This window comes from Salvelinus alpinus, chromosome 19, assembly GCF_045679555.1.
Source record: "Salvelinus alpinus chromosome 19, SLU_Salpinus.1, whole genome shotgun sequence".
Taxonomy (NCBI): domain Eukaryota; kingdom Metazoa; phylum Chordata; class Actinopteri; order Salmoniformes; family Salmonidae; genus Salvelinus; species Salvelinus alpinus.
This window is the reverse complement of record NC_092104.1, coordinates 19,986,526-20,012,037: the sequence shown is the minus strand read 5'-3', so window position 1 is coordinate 20,012,037 and position 25,512 is coordinate 19,986,526. Positions and strand designations below refer to the sequence as shown.

The 25,512-nt window shown below is 41.0% G+C and overlaps 2 protein-coding genes across 5 annotated transcripts; one reads left to right on the top strand and one right to left on the bottom strand.

The window, feature by feature from the left end:
* Positions 1-438: 438 nt before the first annotated feature.
* LOC139545083 (ATP synthase subunit alpha, mitochondrial-like) lies at positions 439-10,397 on the bottom strand. Its single transcript, XM_071352476.1, has 11 exons — positions 10,242-10,397; positions 9,463-9,541; positions 8,892-9,061; positions 6,829-7,002; positions 6,400-6,566; positions 2,230-2,530; positions 1,868-2,092; positions 1,671-1,778; positions 1,379-1,523; positions 1,134-1,284; positions 439-1,010 (listed from the first exon to the last, which is right to left on the bottom strand). Exons 1-11 carry the CDS (start codon positions 10,299-10,301, stop codon positions 932-934), a joined length of 1,659 nt encoding a protein of 552 aa, XP_071208577.1. The 5' UTR covers positions 10,302-10,397; the 3' UTR covers positions 439-931.
* Positions 10,398-10,520: 123 nt separating this feature from the next.
* LOC139545084 (E3 ubiquitin-protein ligase ARK2C-like) lies at positions 10,521-24,073 on the top strand. Of its 4 annotated transcripts, XR_011668993.1 has the most exons (9): positions 10,521-10,829; positions 15,715-16,036; positions 16,320-16,430; positions 17,498-17,627; positions 17,898-18,002; positions 18,350-18,445; positions 18,555-18,684; positions 19,022-19,125; positions 19,260-24,073. XR_011668993.1 is itself a non-coding variant. In XM_071352480.1 (8 exons), the coding sequence occupies exons 1-8, from the start codon at positions 10,769-10,771 to the stop codon at positions 19,375-19,377; spliced, it is 1,062 nt and encodes a 353-aa protein (XP_071208581.1). In that variant the 5' UTR covers positions 10,525-10,768; the 3' UTR covers positions 19,378-24,073. The 4 variants fall into 4 exon arrangements, 3 of the variants coding, with proteins under 3 accessions (XP_071208581.1, XP_071208579.1, XP_071208578.1); XM_071352480.1 differs by lacking the exon at positions 18,555-18,684 and having other exon boundaries at positions 10,525-10,829; positions 15,715-16,061; positions 16,330-16,430; XM_071352478.1 differs by lacking the exon at positions 18,555-18,684 and having other exon boundaries at positions 10,526-10,829; positions 16,323-16,430.
* Positions 24,074-25,512: the final 1,439 nt, after the last annotated feature.

Sequence of the window (25,512 nt, the reverse complement as noted above, 5' to 3'; positions counted from 1 at the left end):
TTTTTGTATTAACTGTTGATGTTTCAAGTGAAAGAAATAGATTTGCAGCTTTAATGCATTTTCAATGGGGCTCATTTAATATTTCCATAAAATACTAAGTAAAATTTGTCCTTCCAATTTGTTCAGTTCAAAGCAATAATCAAGTGCTGAAAACCTCATTTAATTTATATTTGTTCAAGATAAACATGAATCATTCCACCCATGTCTTACTTATAATAGATTGGTTTACAAAAACAAAAGTGCTATTGATAAATGTGATCTAGCAGAGGTGAACAGCTAATATTAACTATGTATGCTGTCTATTTTGCTGTAATTGATAAGTCAACATTAAGTAATTTTACATAAATTATGCTGTATCGTTTTATAAACCCAATAATGTTGTGGGTCCAGACCTGCCAACATTGGGTGAAAAATAAAAACATGAACACCACACAAGGGTTCAAAGCCATAGATTTATTTAAATCAATTCTGAAATGCGCCATGCTTGACTGAATGCGCTGCATTTTTCACGAGGCGCAAGAATGACAATTCATGTCCTGTTAAATTTATATATTTTGAGACCACCATGTTTTAATTCTGACAAGATGAGTGAAATTCATGAACGAAGTTAAGATACTGTATTTAGGGTAGTTTTAGTATATTAAGACCCCCAGTGGGTGAAACATCACTGCAACAGAACAGAATGCAGGGATTCTCCTTTATTTCTCACATGATAATTTATACCCTTCCAAGTAGAAAATATGCTGGACCTGCACTACCATAAAGTCACATTTTACCACAGCTCTCCAGGGTTGTAAAATTTTATTTCTTCTTTGGAGAAATCTGTACATGGAGGTTCTGGCCTTCAGTAGCTCACATACATATAATATTAGGACAACGGGGGCCGAGACAAGTAGCAAGCACACTGAAGGACCAGGAGCAGTTTCACACATTATTCAAAGCTGGAGAGGAAGGTCAACACAATCTCCTTCAGTTTGGCATCAGCTGTCGGTGAGATCATGCCATCAGTCCTGGAAAGAAACAAGGGAGTCCCATCAGTTCAGATGAAGTGTATATCAACGCATGTTTCCATTTTAACATCAACCACTGTTGACTTATAACTCAGATCATTCTGGTAGTCCCATGCGTGTTACCTGATTGTGGTGAGCAGCTCCTGGTGTTGGCTGAGGATGTGCCCAAGGAAGGCCTTCTCAAACCTGGTGATCTTGGAAGGGTCCAGCTTGTCCAAGTGACCTCTGACACCGGCGTAGATGACGGTCACCTGCTCCTCAATGGCCATTGGGCCTACGGGAGGGAAAGAAATACATTTAAATAAAAATGGTGGGCCTTGCGGACAACAAAAATGTCAAACTTTTAGCATACTGGTGGCGACACTCACAGTACTGTCCCTGCTTAAGCAGCTCGGTGAGACGGACGCCCCTGTTGAGCAGTTGCTGGGTGGCAGCGTCCAGGTCAGAGCCGAACTGGGCGAAAGCAGCGACCTCACGGTACTGGGCCAGCTCCAGCTTCATGGTACCAGCCACCTACACAGAAAGGACCAATTACATCATGGATTTAGGAGACCGATTCAAGTTTAAAAAAATATATATACTGTGGGCTAACTGATGAACTGCAAGGAAGTTGCTCTGCATTTATCCTAAGACAGTCTCCTTCAGAACCACAGTTCGTACCTGCTTCATGGCCTTGGTCTGGGCAGCTGATCCAACTCTGGACACAGACAGACCCACGTTGATGGCTGGGCGGATACCTTTGTAGAACAACTCAGTCTCCAAGAAGATCTGCCGGGGAGAGAGCACACCTCTGTTTAGGGATTACATTAATCTTTGACATGTTGACTGGAAATTACGTCCATCCACATCACACCCACCTGTCCATCAGTGATTGAGATGACGTTGGTAGGGATGTAAGCAGACACGTCTCCGGCCTGGGTCTCAATGACGGGCAGAGCGGTCAGGGAGCCGCCGCCAAAGTTGTCGTGCATCTTGGCGGCCCTCTCCAGCAGACGGGAGTGCAGGTAGAACACATCACCGGGGTAGGCCTCACGACCGGGGGGACGACGCAGCAGCAGGGACATCTGACGGTAGGCTACAGCCTGGAGAGTAGGGAGGGAAGGAATACAGCTGTTGAACATGGATGAAGTCACTGTGCGAGCCCAGTTCCATTATTTTTTCCCTCAATGAAGTAGCATCACACTCAAGACTCCACTCAGCCCCAACTTCCCCTTCTCACCTGCTTGGATAAATCATCATAGATGATGAGGCCATGCTTGCCGTTGTCCCTGAAGAATTCTCCCATGGAGCAGCCTGAGTAGGGGGCCAAGTACTGCAGGGGAGCAGCATCAGAGGCTGTAGCAGAAACCACAATGGTGTACTTCATAGCATCAGCATCAGTCAACCTCTTCACCAGCTGCGCCACAGTTGATCTCTTCTGGCCAATGGCAACGTAGATACAGTACAGCTTCTTCTTCTCATCTTTGCCTTCGTTGAAACGTCGCTGGTTGATGATGGTGTCAATGGCAATAGCGGTTTTGCTGTTAGATTGGAAAAGGAATTTGTATTAGATTACTGTGCTGGTATACTTGTGCTCTGGAGTGTCTGGGGAATTAAATCTGAAAAGAGGCAGCAGTAGAATGGAAAGATGACTCATATCATAGCTAATAATTACTGCAATTATAAAGGCATGGTTTCTAAGTAGAATGAAAGGCAGTAGCAATTGGTTGAAATTAGAAGTCGAAGGATTAATTGGGGCCTATTTCAAGTTTTCATAACAATCGGTTTTGGACGCCGATTACGGCCGATTACATTGCATTCCACAAGGAAACTGCGTGGCAGGCTGACCACCTGTTACGCGAGTGCAGCACAGAGTCAAGATAAGTTTCTAGCTAGCATTAAACTTTTTTTTTTTTTTTTAAACAATCAATCAATCTTCACTAGTTAACCTAGTAATATTGTCAACCATGTGTAGTTAACTAGCTTGTCCTGCGTTGCATGTAATCAATGCGGTGCCTGTTAATTTATCATCGAATCACAGCCTACTTCGCCAAACGGGGGATGATTTAACAAAAGCGCATTTGCGAAAAAAGCACAATCGTTGCACGAATGTACCTAACCATAAACATCAATGCCTTTCTTAAAATCAATACACAGAAGTATATTTTTTAAACCTGCATATTTAGTTAAGAAATTCATGTTAGCAGGCAATATTAACTTGGTAAATTGTGTCACTTCTCTTGCGTTCATTGCAAGCAGAGTCAGGGTATATGCAACAGTTTGGGCCGCCTGGCCCATTGCGAACTAATTTGCCAGAATTTTACATAATCATGACTAACATTGAAGGTTGTGCAATGTAACACAATATTTAGACTTAGGGTTGCCGCCCGTTCGATAAAATACGGAACGGTTCTGTGTTTCACTGAAAGAATATATGTTTTGTTTTCTAAATGAGTTCCCGAATTTGACCATATTAATGACCAACGGCTCGTATTTCTGTGTTTATTATAATTGGGTCTATGATTTGATAGAGCAGTGTGACTGAGCGGTGGTAGGCAGCAGCAGGCTCGTAAGCATTCATTCAAACTTTCCTGCGTTTGCCAGGAGCTCTTAGCAATGCTTGCTTCACAGCGCTGTTTATGACTTTAAGCCTATCAACTCCTGAGATTAGGCTGGCAATACTAAGGTGCCGATTAGAACATCCAATAGTCAAAGGTATATGAAATACAAGTGGTATAGAGAGAGATACCCGACACGTCATAATTCCTATAATAAACTACAACCTAAAACTTCTTAACTGGGAATATTGAACCACCAGCTTTCATATGTTCTCATGTTCTGAGCAAGGAACTTACCCAAAGTTAGCTTTTTTACATGGCACATATTGCACTTTTACTTTCTTCTCCAACAGTGTGTTTTTGCATTATTTAAACCAAATTGAACAGGTTTCATTATTTATTTGAGACTAAACATATTTTATTTATGTATTATAATAAGTTAAAATAAGTGTAATTGAGTATTGTTTTAATTCTCATTGTTACACACACGAAAAAAATAATTGGCCGATTAATCGTTATAGGCTTTTTTTGGTCCTCCAATAATCGGTATCGCTGTTGAAAAATCATAATCGGTTGACCTCTAGTTGAAATAGTTTTCTACCTTCATGGAAAAAGCTAATTAAATTAGCATGGTAGAATTTAACACAACTGTTTATTTATTATACATCCATATTCTCAATTAGAGGTCGACCGATTATGATTTTTCAACACCGATACCGATTATTGGAGGACCAAAAAAAGCCGATAACGATTAACCGGACGATTTTTATATATTCGTAATAATGACAATCACAACAATACTGAACGAACACTTATTTTAACTTAATATAATACATTAATAAAAATCTATTTAGTCTCAAATAATGAAGCATGTTCAATTTGGTTTAAATAATGCAAAAACAGTGTTGGGGAAGAAAGTAAAAGTGCAATATGTGCCATGTAAAAAAAGCTAACATTTAAGTTCTTTGCTCAGAACATGAGAACATATGAAAGCTGGTGGTTCCTTTTAAACATGAGTCTTCAATATTCCCAGTTAAGAAGTTTTAGGTTGTAGTTATTATAAGACTATTTCTCTCTATACTTGTTACGGATACAGGTATATTGTGTATATCCTATGTGTATTTCTTTTCTCTCCTTCTCCCCTCACAGGTGACAATCATCATTCCCCAATCAGTCGCTAATCAGAAGACACCTGCTCCTTTTCTCTTACCCAATCACATTCCCTTGGTTTAAAAACCCTTTCAGTTGTTCTCTCTGGAGCTCAATTTCTCTGTCATGCCATCTCTGTAGATCTCTTGTTTGGTTTAGCAACTACATGTCACTTTGTCCGTTACCCTGTGAGTATTGTTTTGTTATGGTGTTTGACTGTTTGTTTGATGGTGGGAAAAGGGGGTACCAAGACAAGTCGCCCATGGGCATACACTACCCGTAGGAATACTTTTTCTAAGAACACTAGTTAGAACTGGGCGGAACACCCACTGTATTTTTGGTTGGTTAGTTAGCTGTATTGAAGTAGGCTAGTCTAGCTTAGGGGTGTTTTGGGATATTTGTTTCTTTCCTTGGTTCCAGCTCAGCCCTTTACCGTGTGTTTACAAATAAACCATGAGTGTTTGACGGTAGATTTATGTTGTCTGTGGTTATTTGTTCTCACTTACTTTTTCACTGTTATAATTTGCATGAGTTATGTTACAGGTCTCGTTGCCACCCCCCCTAGACTGTAGAGCAAAAGGGATTCGTAACAATACCATTTGTATTTCACATACCTTTGACTATTGGATGTTCTTATAGGCACTACAGTATTGCCAGCCTAATCTCGGGAGTTGATAGGCTTGAAGTCATAAACAGCGCTGTTCTTAAAGCATTGCAAATAGATGCTGGCAAACACAGGAAAGTGCTGTTTGAATGAATGCTTACGAGCCTGATGCTGCCTACCACCGCTCAGTCAGACTGCTCTATCAAAGACTTAATTAAAATATAATAAACACACAAATACAAGCCGTAGGTCATTAATATGGTCAAATCCAGAAATGATTATTTCGAAAACAAAACGTTTATGCTTTCAGTGAAATACGGAACGTTCAGTATTTTATTGAACGGGTGGCATCCATAAGTCTAAATATTGCTGTTACATTGCATAATCTTATATGTTATGTCATAATTATGTGAAATTCTGGCAAATTAATTACGGTCTTTGTTAGGAAAAAATGGTCTTCACACAGTTCGCAACGAGCCAGGCGGCCCAAACTGCTGCATTTACTTTGACTCTCACTTCTCTTGCGTTCATTGCATGCAATTTCCCTAGTTAATATTGCCTGCAAACATTAATTTGTTTTACCTAAATGTGCAGGTTTAAAAAAAATATACTTGTATATTGATTTTTAGAAAGGCATTGATGTTTGTGGTTAGGTACATTGCTGCAACGACAGTACTTTTTTCGCCCATGCGCTTGTTAAATCATCACCCGTTCGTCGAAGTAGGTTGTGATTCGATGATAAATTAACAGGCACCACATTGATCATTTGCAACGCAGGACAAGCTAGTTAAACTAGTAATATCATCAACCATGTGTATTTAACTAGTGATTATGTTAAGATTGCTTTTTTTATATGATAAGTTTAATGCTAGCTAGCAACTTACCTTGGCACCTTGCTGCACTCGTAACAGGTGGTCAAGCCTGCCACCCAGTCTCCTCGGAGTGCAATCAGCATCCAAAATTGCAGATTACCGATTGTTATGAAAACTTAAAATCAGCCATGCCGATTAATCAGACGACCTCTATTCTCAATCCTAGGTTAGCCCTACTAAAGGAATAGAGGCATTTTCTAAGATGGCATCTGGCCATCTGTGTTTACCCAGTCTGCCGGTCACCGATGATCAGCTCACGCTGGCCACGCCCAATGGGCACCAGGCTGTCCACGGCCTTGATGCCAGTCTGCATCGGTTCCTTCACAGAGATACGGGGGATGATGCCAGGGGCCTTCAGACCCACACGCCTACGGATGCTAGACCCAAGAGGACCCTGAGGGACAGGAAAGGGTTAATGCCATTCTGATCAGACCTGATATGCACATGCTGTAGTCAACCTCTAATCACAACCCAAGGACTCGGCCTAGATCCGAAAGGATCATACAGGGGATCCTGTTTCTTATGTGGTGTTCAAGGGGTTTGAGTATAAAAATACATTTCTATTTCGCATTTATTCTCAATGGACAAAAGTCCTATTCTAATAACTAGAACTAGCAATTAAATTCACAATTAATTTTTTACAAATCTGCCCTCACCTTTCCATCGATGGCATTGCCCAATGCATCCACCACGCGACCCAGCAACTCTTCACCAACTGGCACGTCCACGATGGCACCAGTCCTCTTCACGATGTCGCCCTCTTTGATCAGCTTGTCATTACCGAACACCACAACACCAACATTGTCAGGCTCCAAGTTCAGAGACATACCCTAGAAAAGAGGATAGAAGACCGTGTTAAAATTATGAAGACGACAGTGTTAAAATTATGAAGACGACAGTGTTTAGATTATGAAGACGACAGTGGTTAGATTATGAAGACGACAGTGGTTAGATTATGAAGACGACAGTGGTTAGATTATGAAGACGACCGTGGTTAGATTATGAATACGACAGTGTTTAGATTATGAAGACGACAGTGTTTAGATTATGAAGACGACAGTGGTTAGATTATGAAGACGACCGTGTTTAGATTATGAAGACGACCGTGGTTAGATTATGAAGACGACCGTGTTTAGATTATGAAGACGACAGTGTTTAGATTATGAAGACGACAGTGGTTAGATTATGAAGACGACAGTGTTAAAATTATGAAGACGACAGTGTTAAAATTATGAAGACGACAGTGTTTAGATTATGAAGACGACAGTGTTTAGATTATGAAGACGACCGTGTTTAGATTATGAAGACGACCGTGTTTAGATTATGAAGACGACCGTGTTTAGATTATGAAGACGACAGTGTTTAGATTATGAAGACGACAGTGGTTAGATTATGAAGACGACAGTGGTTAGATTATGAAGACGACAGTGGTTAGATTATGAAGACGACAGTGGTTAGATTATGAAGACGACAGTGGTTAGATTATGAAGACGACAGTGGTTAGATTATGAAGACGACAGTGGTTAGATTATGAAGACGGCAGTGGTTAGATTATGAAGACGGCAGTGGTTAGATTATGAAGACGGCAGTGGTTAGATTATGAAGACGGCAGTGGTTAGATTATGAAGACGGCAGTGGTTAGATTATGAAGACGGCAGTGGTTAGATTATGAAGACGGCAGTGGTTAGATTATGAAGACGGCAGTGGTTAGATTATGAAGACGACAGTGGTTAGATTATGAAGACGACAGTGGTTAGATTATGAAGACGACAGTGGTTAGATTATGAAGACGACAGTGGTTAGATTATGAAGACGACAGTGGTTAGATTATGAAGACGACAGTGGTTAGATTATGAAGACGACAGTGGTTAGATTATGAAGACGACAGTGGTTAGATTATGAAGACGACAGTGGTTAGATTATGAAGACGACAGTGGTTAGATTATGAAGACGACAGTGGTTAGATTATGAAGACGACAGTGGTTAGATTATGAAGACGACAGTGGTTAGATTATGAAGACGACAGTGGTTAGATTATGAAGACGACAGTGGTTAGATTATGAAGACGACAGTGGTTAGATTATGAAGACGACAGTGGTTAGATTATGAAGACGACAGTGGTTAGATTATGAAGACGACAGTGGTTAGATTATGAAGACGACAGTGGTTAGATTATGAAGACGACAGTGGTTAGATTATGAAGACGACAGTGGTTAGATTATGAAGACGACAGTGGTTAGATTATGAAGACGACAGTGGTTAGATTATGAAGACGACAGTGGTTAGATTATGAAGACGACAGTGGTTAGATTATGAAGACGACAGTGGTTAGATTATGAAGACGACAGTGGTTAGATTATGAAGACGACAGTGGTTAGATTATGAAGACGACAGTGGTTAGATTATGAAGACGACAGTGGTTAGATTATGAAGACGACAGTGGTTAGATTATGAAGACGACAGTGGTTAGATTATGAAGACGACAGTGGTTAGATTATGAAGACGACAGTGGTTAGATTATGAAGACGACAGTGGTTAGATTATGAAGACGACAGTGGTTAGATTATTTAGACGACAGTGGTTAGATTATGAAGACGACAGTGGTTAGATTATGAAGACGACAGTGGTTAGATTATGAAGACGACAGTGGTTAGATTGACCAGAAGCTCTTTCAATGCAACATGGTTCAGTTAAATTCATAAAGTGTCTAGATCTGCACCTTGAGCCCAGAGGAGAACTCCACCATCTCCTCAGCCTGAACATTCCTGAGACCGTACACTCTGGCAATACCGTCACCGATGGAGAGCACACGGCCAGTCTCCTCCAGATCAGCACTTGTGTCAGCCCCCAGGATCTTCTCCTCCAAGATTGAGGACACCTCAGCCGTGCCTGGGAGAAAGAAACCGCTCATCAAAATATGGACTCAACATTAACTTGACAGTCAACATAACTCCTCATTTTTGTTAGTATAATATAGCCATAGAGGAATCCCTTTTATATATGTTTGTACAGGGAGAAATAGCAGCAATTGATTAGTGACTGGTTAGGAGCTGAATGTGACATTAACAAAAATGAACCCATCCCAAACAGATGTTTCCAAAAGATTACAGAGCCTTGACTATTTTACAAGGCATTGTGTAACACTGCACCTTCAAGTCTACATCCTGATGCCCCCTGCTCATTAAAATAGGTACTTGTGGCAAAACAGGATTTCTGACCCAAATAGTAAGTGTCATTAACTAAAGGTCATTCGTTGAGTCAATCATTGAGCAACAATTCGCTTTACGCACCAGTCTTTGCAGCAAGACATGGTCTGTGTGTATGGAGGTGATTCACTCCTACACTGGCGGCGGCAACATTCTTGGACACCTAGAATGAATGAAAGCATGGTCAGTTATTGTTCAAGACAAGTGCTATTGTACTGATGCAATGGGAAATAAATCGCACTATGTATATTGAAATCGCTAGCTGCGTTACAATGAACTGAAATCAAAACATATGCCCCAAGGCATTAGCCCATGCATTGTTAGTTAGCTAGGTTGTCCGCAAGATGTCCTCTCTTTTGACAGCTGGCATTTGAATAATCCAAAGCCAGTTAAACCACCACTACAAAAACATTTTAAAGCAAGTAACTACACTGCAGTTAACTAATTATAATTGTATGAACTTGTTCTGTGCAAGGCGGAGCATTCTGTATGTAAAAGACCCTGACCTTCACAGAACTTAGCTAGCTAACTAACGGATAGCATGCTAAACTAACGTTACCTAGCTAGCACAGCCATTTTACGGGACCGTAGTGTAGTTGAAGTGCGCATAAGTGCATTCATTGAAAGGGAAAAACGACATGAAATGTGCAATGAATGAGTAATAAAAACAGCAATGTAACGTTATCAAATAAATATCAAGACAGCAGGTCGAGTGGCATGAGTTGCCTTGCTGGGTCATGGCGTTCTAGACGAGCGTGTGAAGGTGGAGGCCTGTAGGCCTACCCTTCATACACCCACTACATTGACATTTTAATTCGTGCAATGCAAATTGTCTTATATTCAACAACCAAATCATTACTCACAAATCCAGCCCGTCTGGGCAGGCTTCTGGCCAGAGCCGCTGCAACTCGCACGGATAACATCTCTAACGGGCGAATGTGACTTGTCCTCCACCACCTGCAAAGACCAGCTAGTTTTACTTAGAGGGTGTCCTATGTATGCGAATGACCTAAAAAAAAAAAAAAAAAAAAAAGAAAAAGCTTCGTTCTTCTTCATGTTATGTCATCCGTGATGACAGCCTGTCATTTCAAATCATTACTGCCATCTACTGTAGCGGAGTTCACGTTTCAGCTGCTATGTATGAGTGGTACAATAGTGTCCACTGGCGATCATAATGGGCCTGACATTTTTTGGGGGGATTCGGCACAACCTAGAGGCCATGTGTGGTACTTAATATTTCCTAAGCGTGAAAATACCGATCCATCGACGCTTTGTCAACGAAGCAGTTGCCTGTCAGCTCAGTGCTAGAACTGCTTGAATGTAGGTTGGAACGGACCATCTGCATGGGCTATATCTCTCATCAACCCAGCGGCAAGACAAGGATCCAAGAATGGTTTTAGTGCATGTCGGATATCTGGTTCTTCCTGTATTTGGCTCAGTAAGAAATAGAGGTATTTATATATATTTATCTTTAACAATTACGTGTGCCCTGTTCATCTTAATATCGCAAAAGCTGCTCGCTAACCTGGTCGAAAATCTCTTTTAGGATCCATTCCAACACTAGCAAGCGACTGTGTTGTTGTCCTAGCTAGTTGGCTACCAAACAGCTGTTCCGTTCTATATAAAGCTAATGATAGCCAACTAAGACAAAACAGTATGTTTGCCATACAAGGCTATTATGTTCTCATTCGCTTTCGTTACATTGTATTAACAATTGCACGACCATATTACACATTTTGGTAGTATGGGTCTGATCGTATATAAAAATATTGCCTTTTCAGGTACCTATTGACAGCTAACTAACGTTAGCTATCTAATTGTTATATGGACGCACGTTGACCGATGCTATTTAGCTAACTAACGCTAGCTACCTTTTTAAACGTTAAGCTATTTTTGGACATGATATTGTAGTAAGTCAGCTCTATTTCAATACATACTTATAAGCACACCCATTGCAATTAATGGCAGTGGTGAAATGTCAGACAGAGAGAAATGCGTGAAACACGTTCAAACTTGTTTTTGAAGGTTAGTTAGCTGGTTGCAAAGTGCTAGCTCGGTCTCTTTGTAGGGAGCATATATTTAATCCCAGGATGTCATTTGAAGATCATCTTTACTGCTTGCCAAGATGATTGTATGACTAATTCAATTAGCTAGCTAGCTAAAGAATGTTTGCTATATCGCAACTACTAGCTAACAAACAGGCTAAATTGTCATATTTTAAAATGTCAGGAAGATCTTTAAACACGTAACGTTAGCTAATTTAGCAAGCTATGTAAATTGTTTTTCCAATCTGGTCTGAGCGTTTCGTATTCTGTATTTACAGTAAATCCGATACATATTTAGTATGATATGTTATGCATTTTGTGCAAACTTATATGTTATGAATTATAGCTAACGTTAGCTAGGCCAGGAGTTAGGTTAGGGGAATGGTTAGCTAACATGCTAAATAGTTGCAAAGTAGCTAAAATTCTAACGTTAGTTGTCTGTGATGAGATTCGAGCTCACGGTATACGCCCACCCGACCAACCAACAAACTTTCGTTTTTTATTTAAGTAATCGAATGTATTATTTAACCAAACGTAACATATCATACTAATTTAAGTGTCCCGGATTTGTCTCGTCTATGAGACCAGGCTGATCCACAAGTTGATTTTAGACAGTCATTTCCCATTGACTCAGTACCAAAACATACTTAAGCAATAAGGCGCGAGGGTGTGTGGTATATGGCCAACATACCACGGCTAAGGGCTGTTCATAACCGTGACGCAACGCGGAGTGCCTGGATACAGCCCATAGCCGTGCAGTGGTATATTGGCCATTTACCACAAACCCCCGAGGTACCTTATTGCTATTATAAACGTGTTACCATCGTAATTAGAGCATTAACAATAAATCTTTTGTCATACCCATTGTATATGGTCTGATATACCACGGCTGTCAGCCAATCAGCATTCAGGGCGTGAACCACCTAGTTTAGGAAGTTGCATAAACCGTCTAGGCTACAGTGTAGCGTATTAAGTTCACACATTGGCATCAATTATTTCATATTGTGCTTTTATTTCTGTTCTTATTTCCTGTTTCATAGTTTCGAGGCTGGCTCTACATTCTGCATTTATCAGATCTTTGTCGTCCCTCCCATTGTGTAGCTAATGATCATCTGCTGCTGTGTGGTGTGGCGTGGCCTCTGCCTGTTCTCTGCATTTAGCTGTATTGAATCCCTTCTTCATTTCCTCTTTCCATCAGAAGACGACATTGGTGTATATATAACAACAACAAAAATGTATCATTCAACCATAGAGTATATGTGGAAAAACTAAAACAAATAGCTAACACCTATAGAATAACTTTTTGTCTTTGTCAAGTTGTTGTAGAGTTAACACATTTTTAGTTCTTAAAGAGAATCAAATGTATGTCATTGTGTACCGCCCATTCAGTCTTGATTATGACAACAGCCTACTGTAAATCCCTGTAAAGTGGATACATTTTGCATGGATTCTATTTCTGCATTGCTTTACTGAACACCAGAATTTGGCTAATTTTCTTATTTTTTTCCCCTATGGAAAATGCATTGTACAAAGGTAGCTAAGTAATAGTATATTTTGCTCCAATTGGCATTCTTTTTACATGTACAATTACATGTAAAGCTTATGCATTGTCATATTTCATTGAATATGATCACACACACAATTATAATTATCCTCGTGGTCATCTGAGTGATTTCAAAATAGACAACACATCAACATTTTATAAATACTGGTACACTTCACCTCTTCCCAACAACCTGTCATAACCGCCTCCATTTGTGTAACCCTTTTGTTCTTGAAAATTTAAATCTTTGAAACACTGAATTATCAGGCCTTTTGCTCACTAAAGCCAAAACCAAATCGTAATGCTATAAGTGGTTGTTCACTTCCCAATGAGCCTCCCCACTAACAAAAGTACAAAATGCTATCCATTTCACAGGGATGCTTATCTCCTGCACTGCTACAGTAAATCTTCTAGTAGAGTAATAAGGTATTTTATTGTTTGGTTGTGGTCTCTCTTTACCTTTTTGTTCTGGTAATGGTGCTTTCAATGCATGGTCACATTATGATTCATATGATTTTGTTTTTTTACATTGAATAGTAAATTCCAATGTAATCTTTCTGTAGTAAAGATGTACCCTACCGTGCTGTAGCCAACCACATCTGCTCATTAGATGCTGCTTCTGTTCTTATTAACCCTATATGGAGCATGGTGGGCCTTGCCTTCAGTCAATGTTGTTTATTTTTGTTGCATGGTGTTTATATTATCATTATTACAAAAACACAAAATTCCACAAACTAATATTTTTCAATAAAGAATATAGTCTTTTTCCTAACCTTCAGTGTGCTTCTTGCTGATTTCCATTTACTGTCTTTAGCCCTCCCCTCGTCCCTACCTGCCCCCTTCCACCCCACCCACCTCTCCCGCGGTGACAAAGATAGACAATTTCAATGCTTTTATCATCACAAGGCCTGAATGAGTCTATCCCCTGTCATTCATGGTGATTGTACCACTGAGACAATTGAAAGTGCAGTGTGCCATCGTTGATCCTTGGATCAAATGCTTCTCTATTAGGATTTAACCATTCTGATTAGTGACTGGTTAGGAGCTGAATGTGACAAAAAATAACCCACCCCATTCAGATGTTTCTGGAAGATTACAGACCCTTGACTATTTTACAAGGCATTTTGTAGCACTGCACCTTCAAGTCTACTCCAACTTAATGACCCAAATGCAATGTAGACTTTGCCTTTTTCTCAATTGTAGGGCTTTCACCTGTTTTCATCTGAATGTGTTATCCACTCTACCACCAACACTTTAGCATGTTCTTCATGTTAGAAAAGGTGAAGGTGACTTTCACAAAGGCCTATACATAGGTTCGTCCTACAATGTTTGTGCTAGGCTGCGTATAGCTCAGGGTATAGAGTCACTTTACATTTGTTTGATGTTCTTTTTCCAGGACTTCTCTTGCTGCCCGAGTCCAAAATGCATTTTACCACAATGGAAAACATGTCACACTACGAAATCTCGTCCTATAAATTGTGTTCTCCCCTTTCAAACATATTTTGTCATATTGCCATCAATGTCTCAATGCAGCCTAGGCCACCTTCATGCTAATTGCAATCCATTCCCATTCCTATCAATGTTATTTCCATTAGAATTGTCAGCCCTATATAGTATGGAGACAGTGTACTGTAACTGGTGCACTGTACTAGTCTCTGATTCAACAGCAGCCTGTTCTCTTCAGCTGCCAGATAGCTGTGGTTGGAAGAGGGGAAAAGTACTGTCAAGCTATTTCCTCTGCACCAACGAATCTACACATGGGAAACGTTTGGGTAGCAGTGTGTGTCAGTGAGAGTAAGATACAGGCCTAGGCAGTATTTGAATTGATTTCTTGAAGGAGATAGACAAATATGTTGTAGGCTTTATGTAGCCTTGGCCTTGACTCGTGCTCATAGATATTTCACATCTTGGCATTTGCTGTTAGATATTTCTGGGTAGTGATGTATAAACAGACACATCATTGATGTTGTGCTATATAATGTTACCCACAGTTCAAAAAGTGAAACAGTTATCAGAAAAAGGACACACTCACAGCAATGCTATCACATTGTTAAAATCCTCAGTGATTCTAAAGGATGAACAGTTTGTGTCATAAAAAAATAAATATCTTTGGAATAGATGTTCTGCCTTTTGTCCCACTGTGGATCAATGATGTCATTCATCTGAATGTCACACTAGATCTTGAAGTTGGAGAACATTTCTGGCAGAACTTCTATCAAAGGGTTTCGAGGTCGTTCTGATATTTTACAGAACACTTCTGGCAGAACTTCTATCAAAGGGATTCGAGGTCATTCCGATATTTTACAGAACACTTCTGGCAGCACTTCTATCAAAGGGATTCAAGGTCATTCAGATATATTACCGGTACCCCTAGATATTAAAACTAGATTAATTTGAAAAGCACTCTGTTACACGATTTAAATGCACAATCCTGGGCACGCACATTGCCGAAGAGTCAGATGTCCAGAGGTGAGAATCCAACCAGAAGGTCAGATGTCACATGATGCCATAATAGACCGTGTTTGGAAGTATTAACATTTTCCATGCAGGTTTGAATGTGTTACTTCACCATATCTCCCTATCCCCTGATGTAAGTTTCACCATAGGTAAGACTTAGGGCTTTTGTAAAGATCCTCCTACAGAAACACAATTACATCACACAAACACACACTCCATGTCACATACACAATAAATTCTAACCTACCGTTTCTCTCTCAGGTGTCTGACTCCCTCTCATTGTTTCCACAGGATCCCACTTTAACCGGCAGCAGCAGCAGCATAGCCATGCTACCTCTTGCCGGCACTTCCAGCTAGGCCCCCAGGCCCAGCTGCCAATTGACTTCCCAATGCCCCACCCAGGTCAGCCCCAGTCGGGCATCAACCCCCACCTGGCTCCCCCTGGCCACCAGCATTCTCCCCAGCTCCACCCGCCCCTCAACCCCATACCCCCCACACCCCAGTTCCAGGACCTTTCTGCCCCCCCTTTCCTACCTCAGACCTTACACCAGCAGTACCTCCTCCAGCAGCAGATCCTAGAGACCCAGCACCGGCGCATCATGCCACCTTCCAGGTATGGGGACCTGGTTTCTGGCTATGCACGGCACTCCCATAGTAACTTGGGTACCTCCATAAGCTATATAAAAGTCAAGGTTTGTATGAACAACTACAGTATATTTTAAATGTTATAATATTAATGTGCCCCTGGTAAAGGGGTAGTTCAGTTTGGCATGTGTTTTCACACCTCAAAAGTGCTTTAAAGTTGACTCGAAATTTCCATTGGATCTGTAGATCCACACAACATATGGCATGGAATATGATGTGCACAGAAACCTTTTTTGGTTGTCCTCTGTCAGCAGACACCAGCCCCACAGACTGCGGCCGGGTTACGAGTTTGCTCCCGCCCTCCACATCCCCCCACAGCCTGCGGCCCAGCAGCCTCGCTACCTGGCTGAAGGCACAGACTGGTAAGACGCCAGCTTGCACTCATACAATAATGTGGCTTCATTGTTAAAGGGATACTTTGGGATTTTGGCAAATATGCCCTTTATCTACTTCCCAAGAGTCAGATGAACTTGTGGATACCATTTGTATACCATTTATGTCCAGTACGAAGGAAGTTAGAGGTAGCATTCTAGCAGATGCCCATAGACTTACAGTCATTGTGTTAACTCTATTTAGCATTGGTTAACAAAACTACCTCCAACTTCCTTTACACTGGACACAGAGACATAAAAATGGCATCCACGAGTGCATCTGACTCCGGGGAAGTTGACAAAATACTGAGGTATCCATTTAAGTCTCATACATTACTCCTGGACTGTGGATAATCTTAATTTTCTAATTTGAGTCACCCGTTCCCACAGGCATGATGTATTATTTGTCACATGCGCCGAATACAACAGGTGTAGACCTTACAGTGAAATGCTTACTTACAAGCTCTTAACCAACAATACAGTTTTAAGAAAAGTAACTTAAGTAAAAAAATAAGGAGCAGCAGTAAAATCACAGTAGCAAGGCTATATACAGGGGCTACCGGTACAGAGTCAATGTGCGGGTCAGTCGACGTAATTGAGGTAATATGTACATGTAGGTAGAGTTAAAGTGACTATACATAGATAATAAACAGAGAGTAGCAGCAGCGTAAAAGAGGGGGGGGGGGGGATGCAAATAGTCTGGGTAGCCCTTTGATTAGCTGTTCAGGAGTCTTATGGCTTGGGGGTAGAAGCTGTTAAGAAGCCTTTTGGACCTAGACTTGGCTCTCCGGTACCGCTTGCCGTGCGGTAGCAGAGAGAACAGTCTATGACTAGGGTGGCTGGAGTCTTTGATAATTATTAGGGCCTTCCTCTGACACCGCCTGGTATAGAGGTCCTGGATGGCAGGAAGCTTGGCCCCAGTGATGTACTGGGCCATAAGCACTACCCTCTGTAGGGAATCCAAGGACAATCCAAGGACAGTCAATGTTAATGATTTTTGTTGGGTCTGTGTTTAACTGGTTCCTCTCTTATCTCTCCTCTGTTGTGTGGTTGGTCAGGGATTTGAGTGTGGACGCGGGGCTCCCTCCTCCTCAGTACCATGTCCGCCCACTGCCCCAGCACTACCATCACTACCTGACATCTCCCAGGATGCATCACTTCCCCAGGAACAATGCCTCCACCCAAGTGGTGAGATCATCACAACTCTTTTTGCCATAATATTTAAATGAACAGAATGTACATTTACAATTAAAGCGATGTTCAATGATCTGTGCAATCATGGCATCCATATTTGTTGTACCACCCGTAGTGTTTGATTTGGTCTTTACACCATAGATCATTGTAGAGACTGGATTCAGGGATGGCTGGCATCTGTATGAAATTCAAAGATGTTTTCTCAGAGTTGAGGAGAATGTATCCAGATTACTCCCTTACTGTCTCTCTGTATGTTCTCTCCAGGTTGTCCATGAGATCAGAAACTACCCGTATCCTCAGTTACACCTGCTGGCCCTGCAGGGCCTCAACCCCTCCCGCCACGCATCCGCTGTGAGAGAGAGCTATGAGGTACTGTTATCCCAGTCACACGGCTAACTCCAGTCAACCCTGTCACACTCTCACCCCGACACACACACTCTGGTAATCACACGGCTGTCCTCACGCCGCTGTCCCTGCCTCCAATGCTGTGGACTGCCTCATGTGGGACTGCTCTTCTCTTTTCTGCGAGTTCTGTTCTCCAGATGCTTCTGAATCGAAAAGCTATTGTTTTATTTTGCTTTGTTCATTTGTTGTTTTTATCGGACTGATAATGAAGTGTCTTGACCTAAAATAACCCTTGAAATCCTACTTTGCTGAGGTAGAGACAAATGCTTGTTCCAGATGTTTAACAGTCTTTCCCCATATGTTGCCTGTAGGAGCTACTGCAGCTGGAGGACAGGTTGGGCAGTGTGAACCGGGGGGCTGTCCAGACCACTATTGAAAGGTTTACCTACCCTCACAAATACAAGAAGGTAAGAATATGCCCTCAGGTCGTACCTGTAACGGATGTACTGAGGCAGAACATTGAATAAAGCGCCATAGAATAGAATGACACCGATGAACATTGCTGTCTCATTTTAGGTCATTTTTAGCCATATAATCTCTCCAAAGAATCCTGTCTCCTTGCAGTCCAAATGGACTTGTTATTTACACAACAGTCAGATGGTTTGGAGTGTACCCAATTTAAGACCACGGATGACTCCTCTTGCAGGTGAAAGGACAAATTATTATAAAGCTGTGTGAGAATTATTTGAATATACTGAAGGAATCATAGGCATGCATGACATTTTAGTGATTCATTGAGACTGGAACCTGAAGCACACTTTTTAATCGTGTCAGCAGTATTTTCAGTATATATAAGGGAGATGGTGCTAAACTGGGTTTGTCAGTGCATACCTAGTCATGTATCTGAACTACAATATGTGGACTTCAAGCATCTTTCTCTTTTCATGTGAACTATCAAAACTTAGCGAATGAAATTGAGTTACATTTGAAAATATGCATATTGCTTTTTGTAATTTTTTTAAAATATATATTTTATTTTCCAGAGGATACCTCAGGACCTTAAGCTAGGGCTGGTGGATGAGGAATTGGATACAGATGAGAAGTGTACCATCTGTCTATCAATGCTGGAGGATGGAGAGGATGTCAGGTGGGTCTAGTCACAATGCTAATGACAATGTTATTGTCATGGTACGTTTGGTGCCAAAACAGACTACAGTTTGCAGATCTCTGTATCTATGGGAATTCATATTAACACTCTTCATCCTCTTCCTCCACTACCAGGAGATTACCCTGCATGCACCTCTTCCACCAGGCGTGTGTGGACCAGTGGCTGGCCACCAGTAGGAAATGCCCCATATGCAGGGTGGACATTGAGACCCAGCTGGCACCAGACAGCTGATGCCTCCTTTCCCTGCCCCCATCTTGTAAAACACCACCTCATCCCTAGGGGGAGCTCTGCCAAACGTCCCCCTTCCCATCTGCATCACATATGAGCCTGCCTTCTGAGCCAGCTGAAGAAGACAATGAACGGGAGGGGAGGTGAGAGGGATTAACAAAGCACACTGATCCAAACAATAGAGAAACAAAAGAGGCTGATGGATGGATGGGTGGATGGATGAAGAAGAGAGGCAGAAGGGTGCCAGAATGTATGGACAGATTTGCAGGGCCTTGATGAGTCTCCATCAGGGTTTTGCACCGTAGCATTAGCTTCTCCATACACTCAGAGATGAGATCCTCCATTAAACCCCCTAGCGAGCGTGTGTGTTGTGTTGTTGGGTTTGTATATAGGCCTATTCTCTACCGCTGATGTGTACTGGTCTCACTCCCTCTTGATGAAACCCAAAACACTGAGCTCTAGCTACAGCACATCTGTGCGAAACATGACAAGATATGAAATCAGCAGGGGGGTGTTTCTTGAAATGAGCTTCTGTGGCCTAATACATATTGTGTTATGGAGTGTAGTAGTCTTGTTATTGATCACCAGTATTTAACAGGGTGACAGTGTGGTGTAGCAAGCAAAAATCCCACTTTAAGAAATAAGGTGGGAAAAAAATACAAAATGGGGAAATACTCTTCTTTAAAAGAGGGTAATAGGCGTACAGGCAGCCTTTAGGCAATGAGGAAGTGCTAGCTATGTACAAAGGCCAGTCAATAGGTGGATTTCCAGTACAATAGATCTCTGCTATCACAGTGGATGCTAGAGATGCTAACCAGGCATGGCTTCAGTGGTTTGTATTGTGCTGTTTTGGGGCCTCTACCCTAGAACTGAGGCCCCAGATATGCATGCTGTATGGCAGGCTTGGGCTGTCTTGTGATTGTGGAGCAGTAGGAAGTCTGCACAGGATGACGTTTATTGTCATGAGTCTTGTCCTGGAGGCAGAACTCAGCGATTTCCTCTAGACGGAACAGCTGCAAAGTCAGAATTGGCTATATTGTAAAAATTCATTAAAACAATTTTAGGTTAGGGTTAGCAGTGTTGTTAGGTTTAAAATCAGATTATATGACTTTGTGGCTGTGCCAGCTAGTGACCACTCTGCAGAGCTGCCTCCAGAACAAGATTCATAACGGGGGAAAAAACTGAAAAGTCTGCAGTATCTCTGCATGTGAACCATACACGGTATGACTCTCTCCCTCATCCATGGAGCAGGATGAAGTTTCCCTTAGATGCGGATCTTAGGTCAGTGTTGCGTCTCCCCTCCTAATAATTAACAGAATTGGTGGAGAGGAACGCTGATTATAGAACTGTGCCTATGGGCAACTTCTGCTCACATCCTCATCCATAGCACGATCTTTAAGGCTGGCATTGGCTGGAGGATGCAGTGTCTGTGTATTGTCTTTAGAGTGAATACAATGTAGTTATTTTCTAACATACACTACCATTTCAAGTTTGGAGTCACTTAGAAATATCCTTGGTTTTGAAAGAAAAGCAACTTTTTTTGGTCCATTAAAATAACATAAAATTGATAAGAAATACAGTGTAGACATTGTTAATGTTGTAAATGACTATTGTAGCTGGAAACGGCAGATTTTTTAAATGGAATATCTACATAGGCTCATTATCAGCAACTATCACTCCTGTGTTCCAATGGCACATTGTGTTAGCTAATCCAAGTTTGTAATCGAACCCACAAATGCTGATGCTCCAGATACTCAACTAGTTTAAAGAAGGCCAGTTTTATTGCTTCTTTAATCAGAGCAACAGTTTTCAGCTGTACTAACATAATTGCAAAAGGGTTTTCTAATGATCAATTAGCCTTTTAAAATGATAAACTTGGTTTAGTTAACACGACGTGCCATTGGAACACAGGAGTGATGGTTGCTGATAATGGGCCTCTGTACGCCTATGTACGTAGATATTCCATAAAAAATCTGCCGTTTCCAGCTACAATAGTCATTTACAACATTAACAATGTCTACACTGTATTTCTGATCAATTTTATGTTATTTTAATGGCCCTTTTTTTTTTTTTTTTTTTTTTTTTAAACAAGGAAATTTCTAAGTGACCCCAAACTTTTGAATGATAGTGTATACCAGGACCTTATTGCCTACAGAACAAGACCATGTGATTTATACAGTACATAGCAAACAACCTCCATTGTGTTTCGGTTCCCTTCCTTTCAATCTCAGTTGCTCCTGTTTTTTGATACAATAATACAGCTGGTGTTCCAGGGAGAGATCCAACTCGTAAGCCTTTGTTCTGTGTTCTGGAATGTGTAAGATGGTCCTCCATGATGGTAGTCGTATGGTATTGCTAGAGCAACTGTAAACTGTTCAGTGATGGAAGCTGTTTTCCCTATATCGTGCATGAATCATATTGGTGTAGTTCACTTGAAAGAGGTTTAAAGGGAGAAAAAGCCATTTATTTAAAAATACCAAACAATTATTCTTAGTATTTAGATTTATTTGATTTGTTATTAGTCCTTTCTTCATTTCAGTTTTCTTTCTATCAATTTGTTTTGAGCACTCATGCTAATTTGGATATTGGACCAAGTCCTTGTCCATTTCTTACCATTTTGAAGAAATGGCTGCAATGCTGCAGAAAACATTTATTGTTGCAATAATCTAGCTTGTTTTGTTAATGCACTATATGGCGTTGTCTGAAATAGATTTGGTGGTGTGGGGTCTCCTTGTACTAGCTTACCTTGTGTTCGGTTACACGTATCTTCATGCTTCCTTGTGTACTTTTGGAGGTTGACTTGACTGTGTGTTGCGTTTTTAATTCCCCTTTGTCCAAACCCCTCCATCCCCCAAAAAACTACAGACAGACAAGGAGGGTTGCTATTTCACATAGGATGCTCTGAGTTGAAATGCATTAAGTATTTCACAATAATTTGTGGTGGCATATTTAATGTATTTTCTCTCATGATTCCGTAATTGAATAAATCTATTTACCTAGAAATAACACAAAATGTTGGGGGATACCTCATTATGCATAGGTTGGTGGGGATGCTTTGCATGCAAGTTGTGTTTTTCAGAAGAAGAATTGTCATTTGGAAGGGTGACTAGGTGTAACGGGCTCTGTCTATAGCCAACGTGGTGCTGTTGATCTTCATTCCATTCCATTCAATTTAGAAGATTCCCACACTCTGCTTTAATCTAGTGAACAGACTGACCAGGTGCAAATGTTTCAGCATGTAAACCTCCGTCATTGCACTCCTAGCATGGCTAAACCCCTCACTGGCATAGAGGAAATATGATACTTTTGTTTTTCATATTTATCCCGGATCATTACCAGTTTCACAGTTTGTTTGACCTCGTTTGTATATGTCACCATATTATATCTGGATATTCGGTGTCTCGATTCAGAGCATACGTTTCTCTGTCCAGCTATGTTAACTCTTCCCATATGAATTAATAACTGCATTATTAGGTACTTTGTATTGCTGGCAAATGCTGTGTTTGTGTGGTTAGGTTAGGAAGGTGGCTAACATGATAAACTTGAGCTATTGATCTTGTGTTTTTCTGGTGTGATACTCTAGGTAGTAGTTTTACACCTGGGTATAATAAGCCAACCACCTGTTTTATGTGTGCTTTTTCTTAATAATAACAATGTATTCATCTTACATATATCTCATTGGAATGAAGCTGACTGGTCTTATTTTAATTTTTCCTGCTGTCACTGACCTTACCCCATGTTTACTTCCTGGTCAGGTCACATGGTCAGGAAAAACTCCTGGCCTTATGGTTGTCTCTAGTTACCACAGCCACAAAGTCAAAATTGGCTATCATAAAAATGTATGAAAACAAAAATTCTATTTTTGGTATTCATTTAAGGTTTGGCATAAGGTTAGCAGTGTGGACCGGGTAAAGTTTAGAATCACATTTTAAAAGATAAATTGTAGAAACAGGAAAAGTCTCTGCACACTTCCAGTCAGATGCAAATGTATTTTAATTTTAGCTGAGCTTTTGGTCAGTCGACCATCATCAGAATATGAGAAATTCTAGAAGTAGACAGAGTTTTTATGACTTTGGATGTGGTAAATAGTGACAACCTGGCCTTACATTTGTCCTCTGCAGACCGTATACTGGGTTGTTACTGCAGAGGAAAACTGTATAGTATAATAACTCAAGCTGGTGAAGGGGAATGAACAGTAGAATCCTAAAGCACAAGCTTTCTAATGCATGTCCTCCTCAGGTTTTCATATGTGCACATGGGTGAAGCTGTAGACGTGTTTAATATGAGGCTGTACCTTCTTGAATATGACAGATATGTTTCTTTGCTGCTGATAAACTGTTGTTTTAACTAACCTGCCAGTGATTAAAGGGAAGTGGCCATCTTTGTACAACACACTGCTGTTTTGCTGTAACTGCGCAATGTTTTATGAGCTGGAGTATTTTATAGACACTAGAAGTATTTACCAATAATATGAAAAGCAATAGCTACATTATAATGAAGAATAACATGGATCACTGAATGTTGTGGAAAATCTTTAGGTTCACTTTTGATGGATTTTGTACTGTATTTATTACTAATGAGGATGCAAAAAGTTGCATAGCTTAACCCAAACTGTTCTGTCTCCTGTTTTATTTATTGTCTGATTGTATATGATCTTTTTCTATGTGTTTTTCAAATAAACTCCCTAAAATGCTGAAAAGACCTGTTTAAGAATGATTACATTTTTTTATTTTTTATGTATCTACCTAGAGAGTTTTCATCTGTATTTTTCGTAGCTGTCTACGTACCACCACAAAGGCTGGCAGTAATACCGCAGACAATTGTTGTTCAATGGTAAACGGTATTACCCCAATGGACATAAACTGGTTGAATCAACATTGTTTCCACATTACTTCACCCCAACGTTGAATCAACTTGTAAAACGAATTGGATTAGCAAAAAGTCATCAATGTTAGGGCATTTCGTCTTTTTTTGCTCAACTTTTAACCTAAATCCAATGACATGGTGAATTTTGGGAGGGATTTCATGTTGAATTCACGTTAGTTGACAAACAAATGTAAATCAAAACGAGGTATTGAACTGACAACTGTGCCCAGTGGGACATCTTCATTCATATAACATCTTTGGTCATGTCATCACTAGCCTACATCAGGGTCAGAGGTTAACTCATTGGTCTTGTCACTGAAGTCCAGGATGTCGTTGTTGGCACAGGCCAGCTCTCTCATGATCGGCCTGTCGTCGACATGCTTGCGCAGCCAGTGGTCACATGGGAAACGGAAATTCTGGTCCATGGTCTCATCTAACACATTGATGTACTCCAGGTGCCAACCTGGGGCAGAACCTGAGAAAAACACAGGTAAGAATGGATTATGTTCTTGCCTCTATACCAATCATCACCAGTCAACTACTTCAAGACTTAGTTTTGTTTTCCCTTGCTGGAAATCCTGTGTACAGAACTGCAGTTGCGAATAAATCAATCAATGAAAAGTGAGAAAGATCCTCTTGTGTACTGTCTCAGTCCATTTAGCCACTGTTACACCACCATCACCGTTAGTGATGAAACTAAGTGGCATGGCATATGAAAACCTGCTCCTTACCCTTGTTGTCGTGCCACACGCGGATCTTGGACTACTTTCCCAGGATGAGGATGTCTGGGAAGCGGAACACATCTTTCGACTTCCACTCAAACTTGTATCTGCTACCGCCCTCCTTCAGTGCCAGCGTACCAGTGTCCCCGTAATTCCCAAATACCATCTGGAACAAGTTGGCATCAGTGCCTGTGCCTGGAACAAAGGTGGATAGGGGAGATTAAAGATTAAAGGTAGAACTAGGGGGTGCCTGGTGGGTGCAGGAGTTGTTCCCCATGTGGAGTTTTGTTCCCATGTGGAGCTGTTGTGACCTACCTTTGATGTCGCTTGTCTGGACCTGGATGATGTAGGTGGTCCTCTCCACTTCTCCACCAATAGGACAAACATACTACCAAATTATTATTATCTCATCCACCACCGCTGCCAGCTCACAGATCTTAGTCCTTTTGTGCCCTTTGGTCTTCGACAGCCAGTTCTCATAGGTAAACACAGACACTCCGGCTCCCGAGTGACGCAGCAGTCTAAGGCACTGCATCTCAGTGCAAGAGGT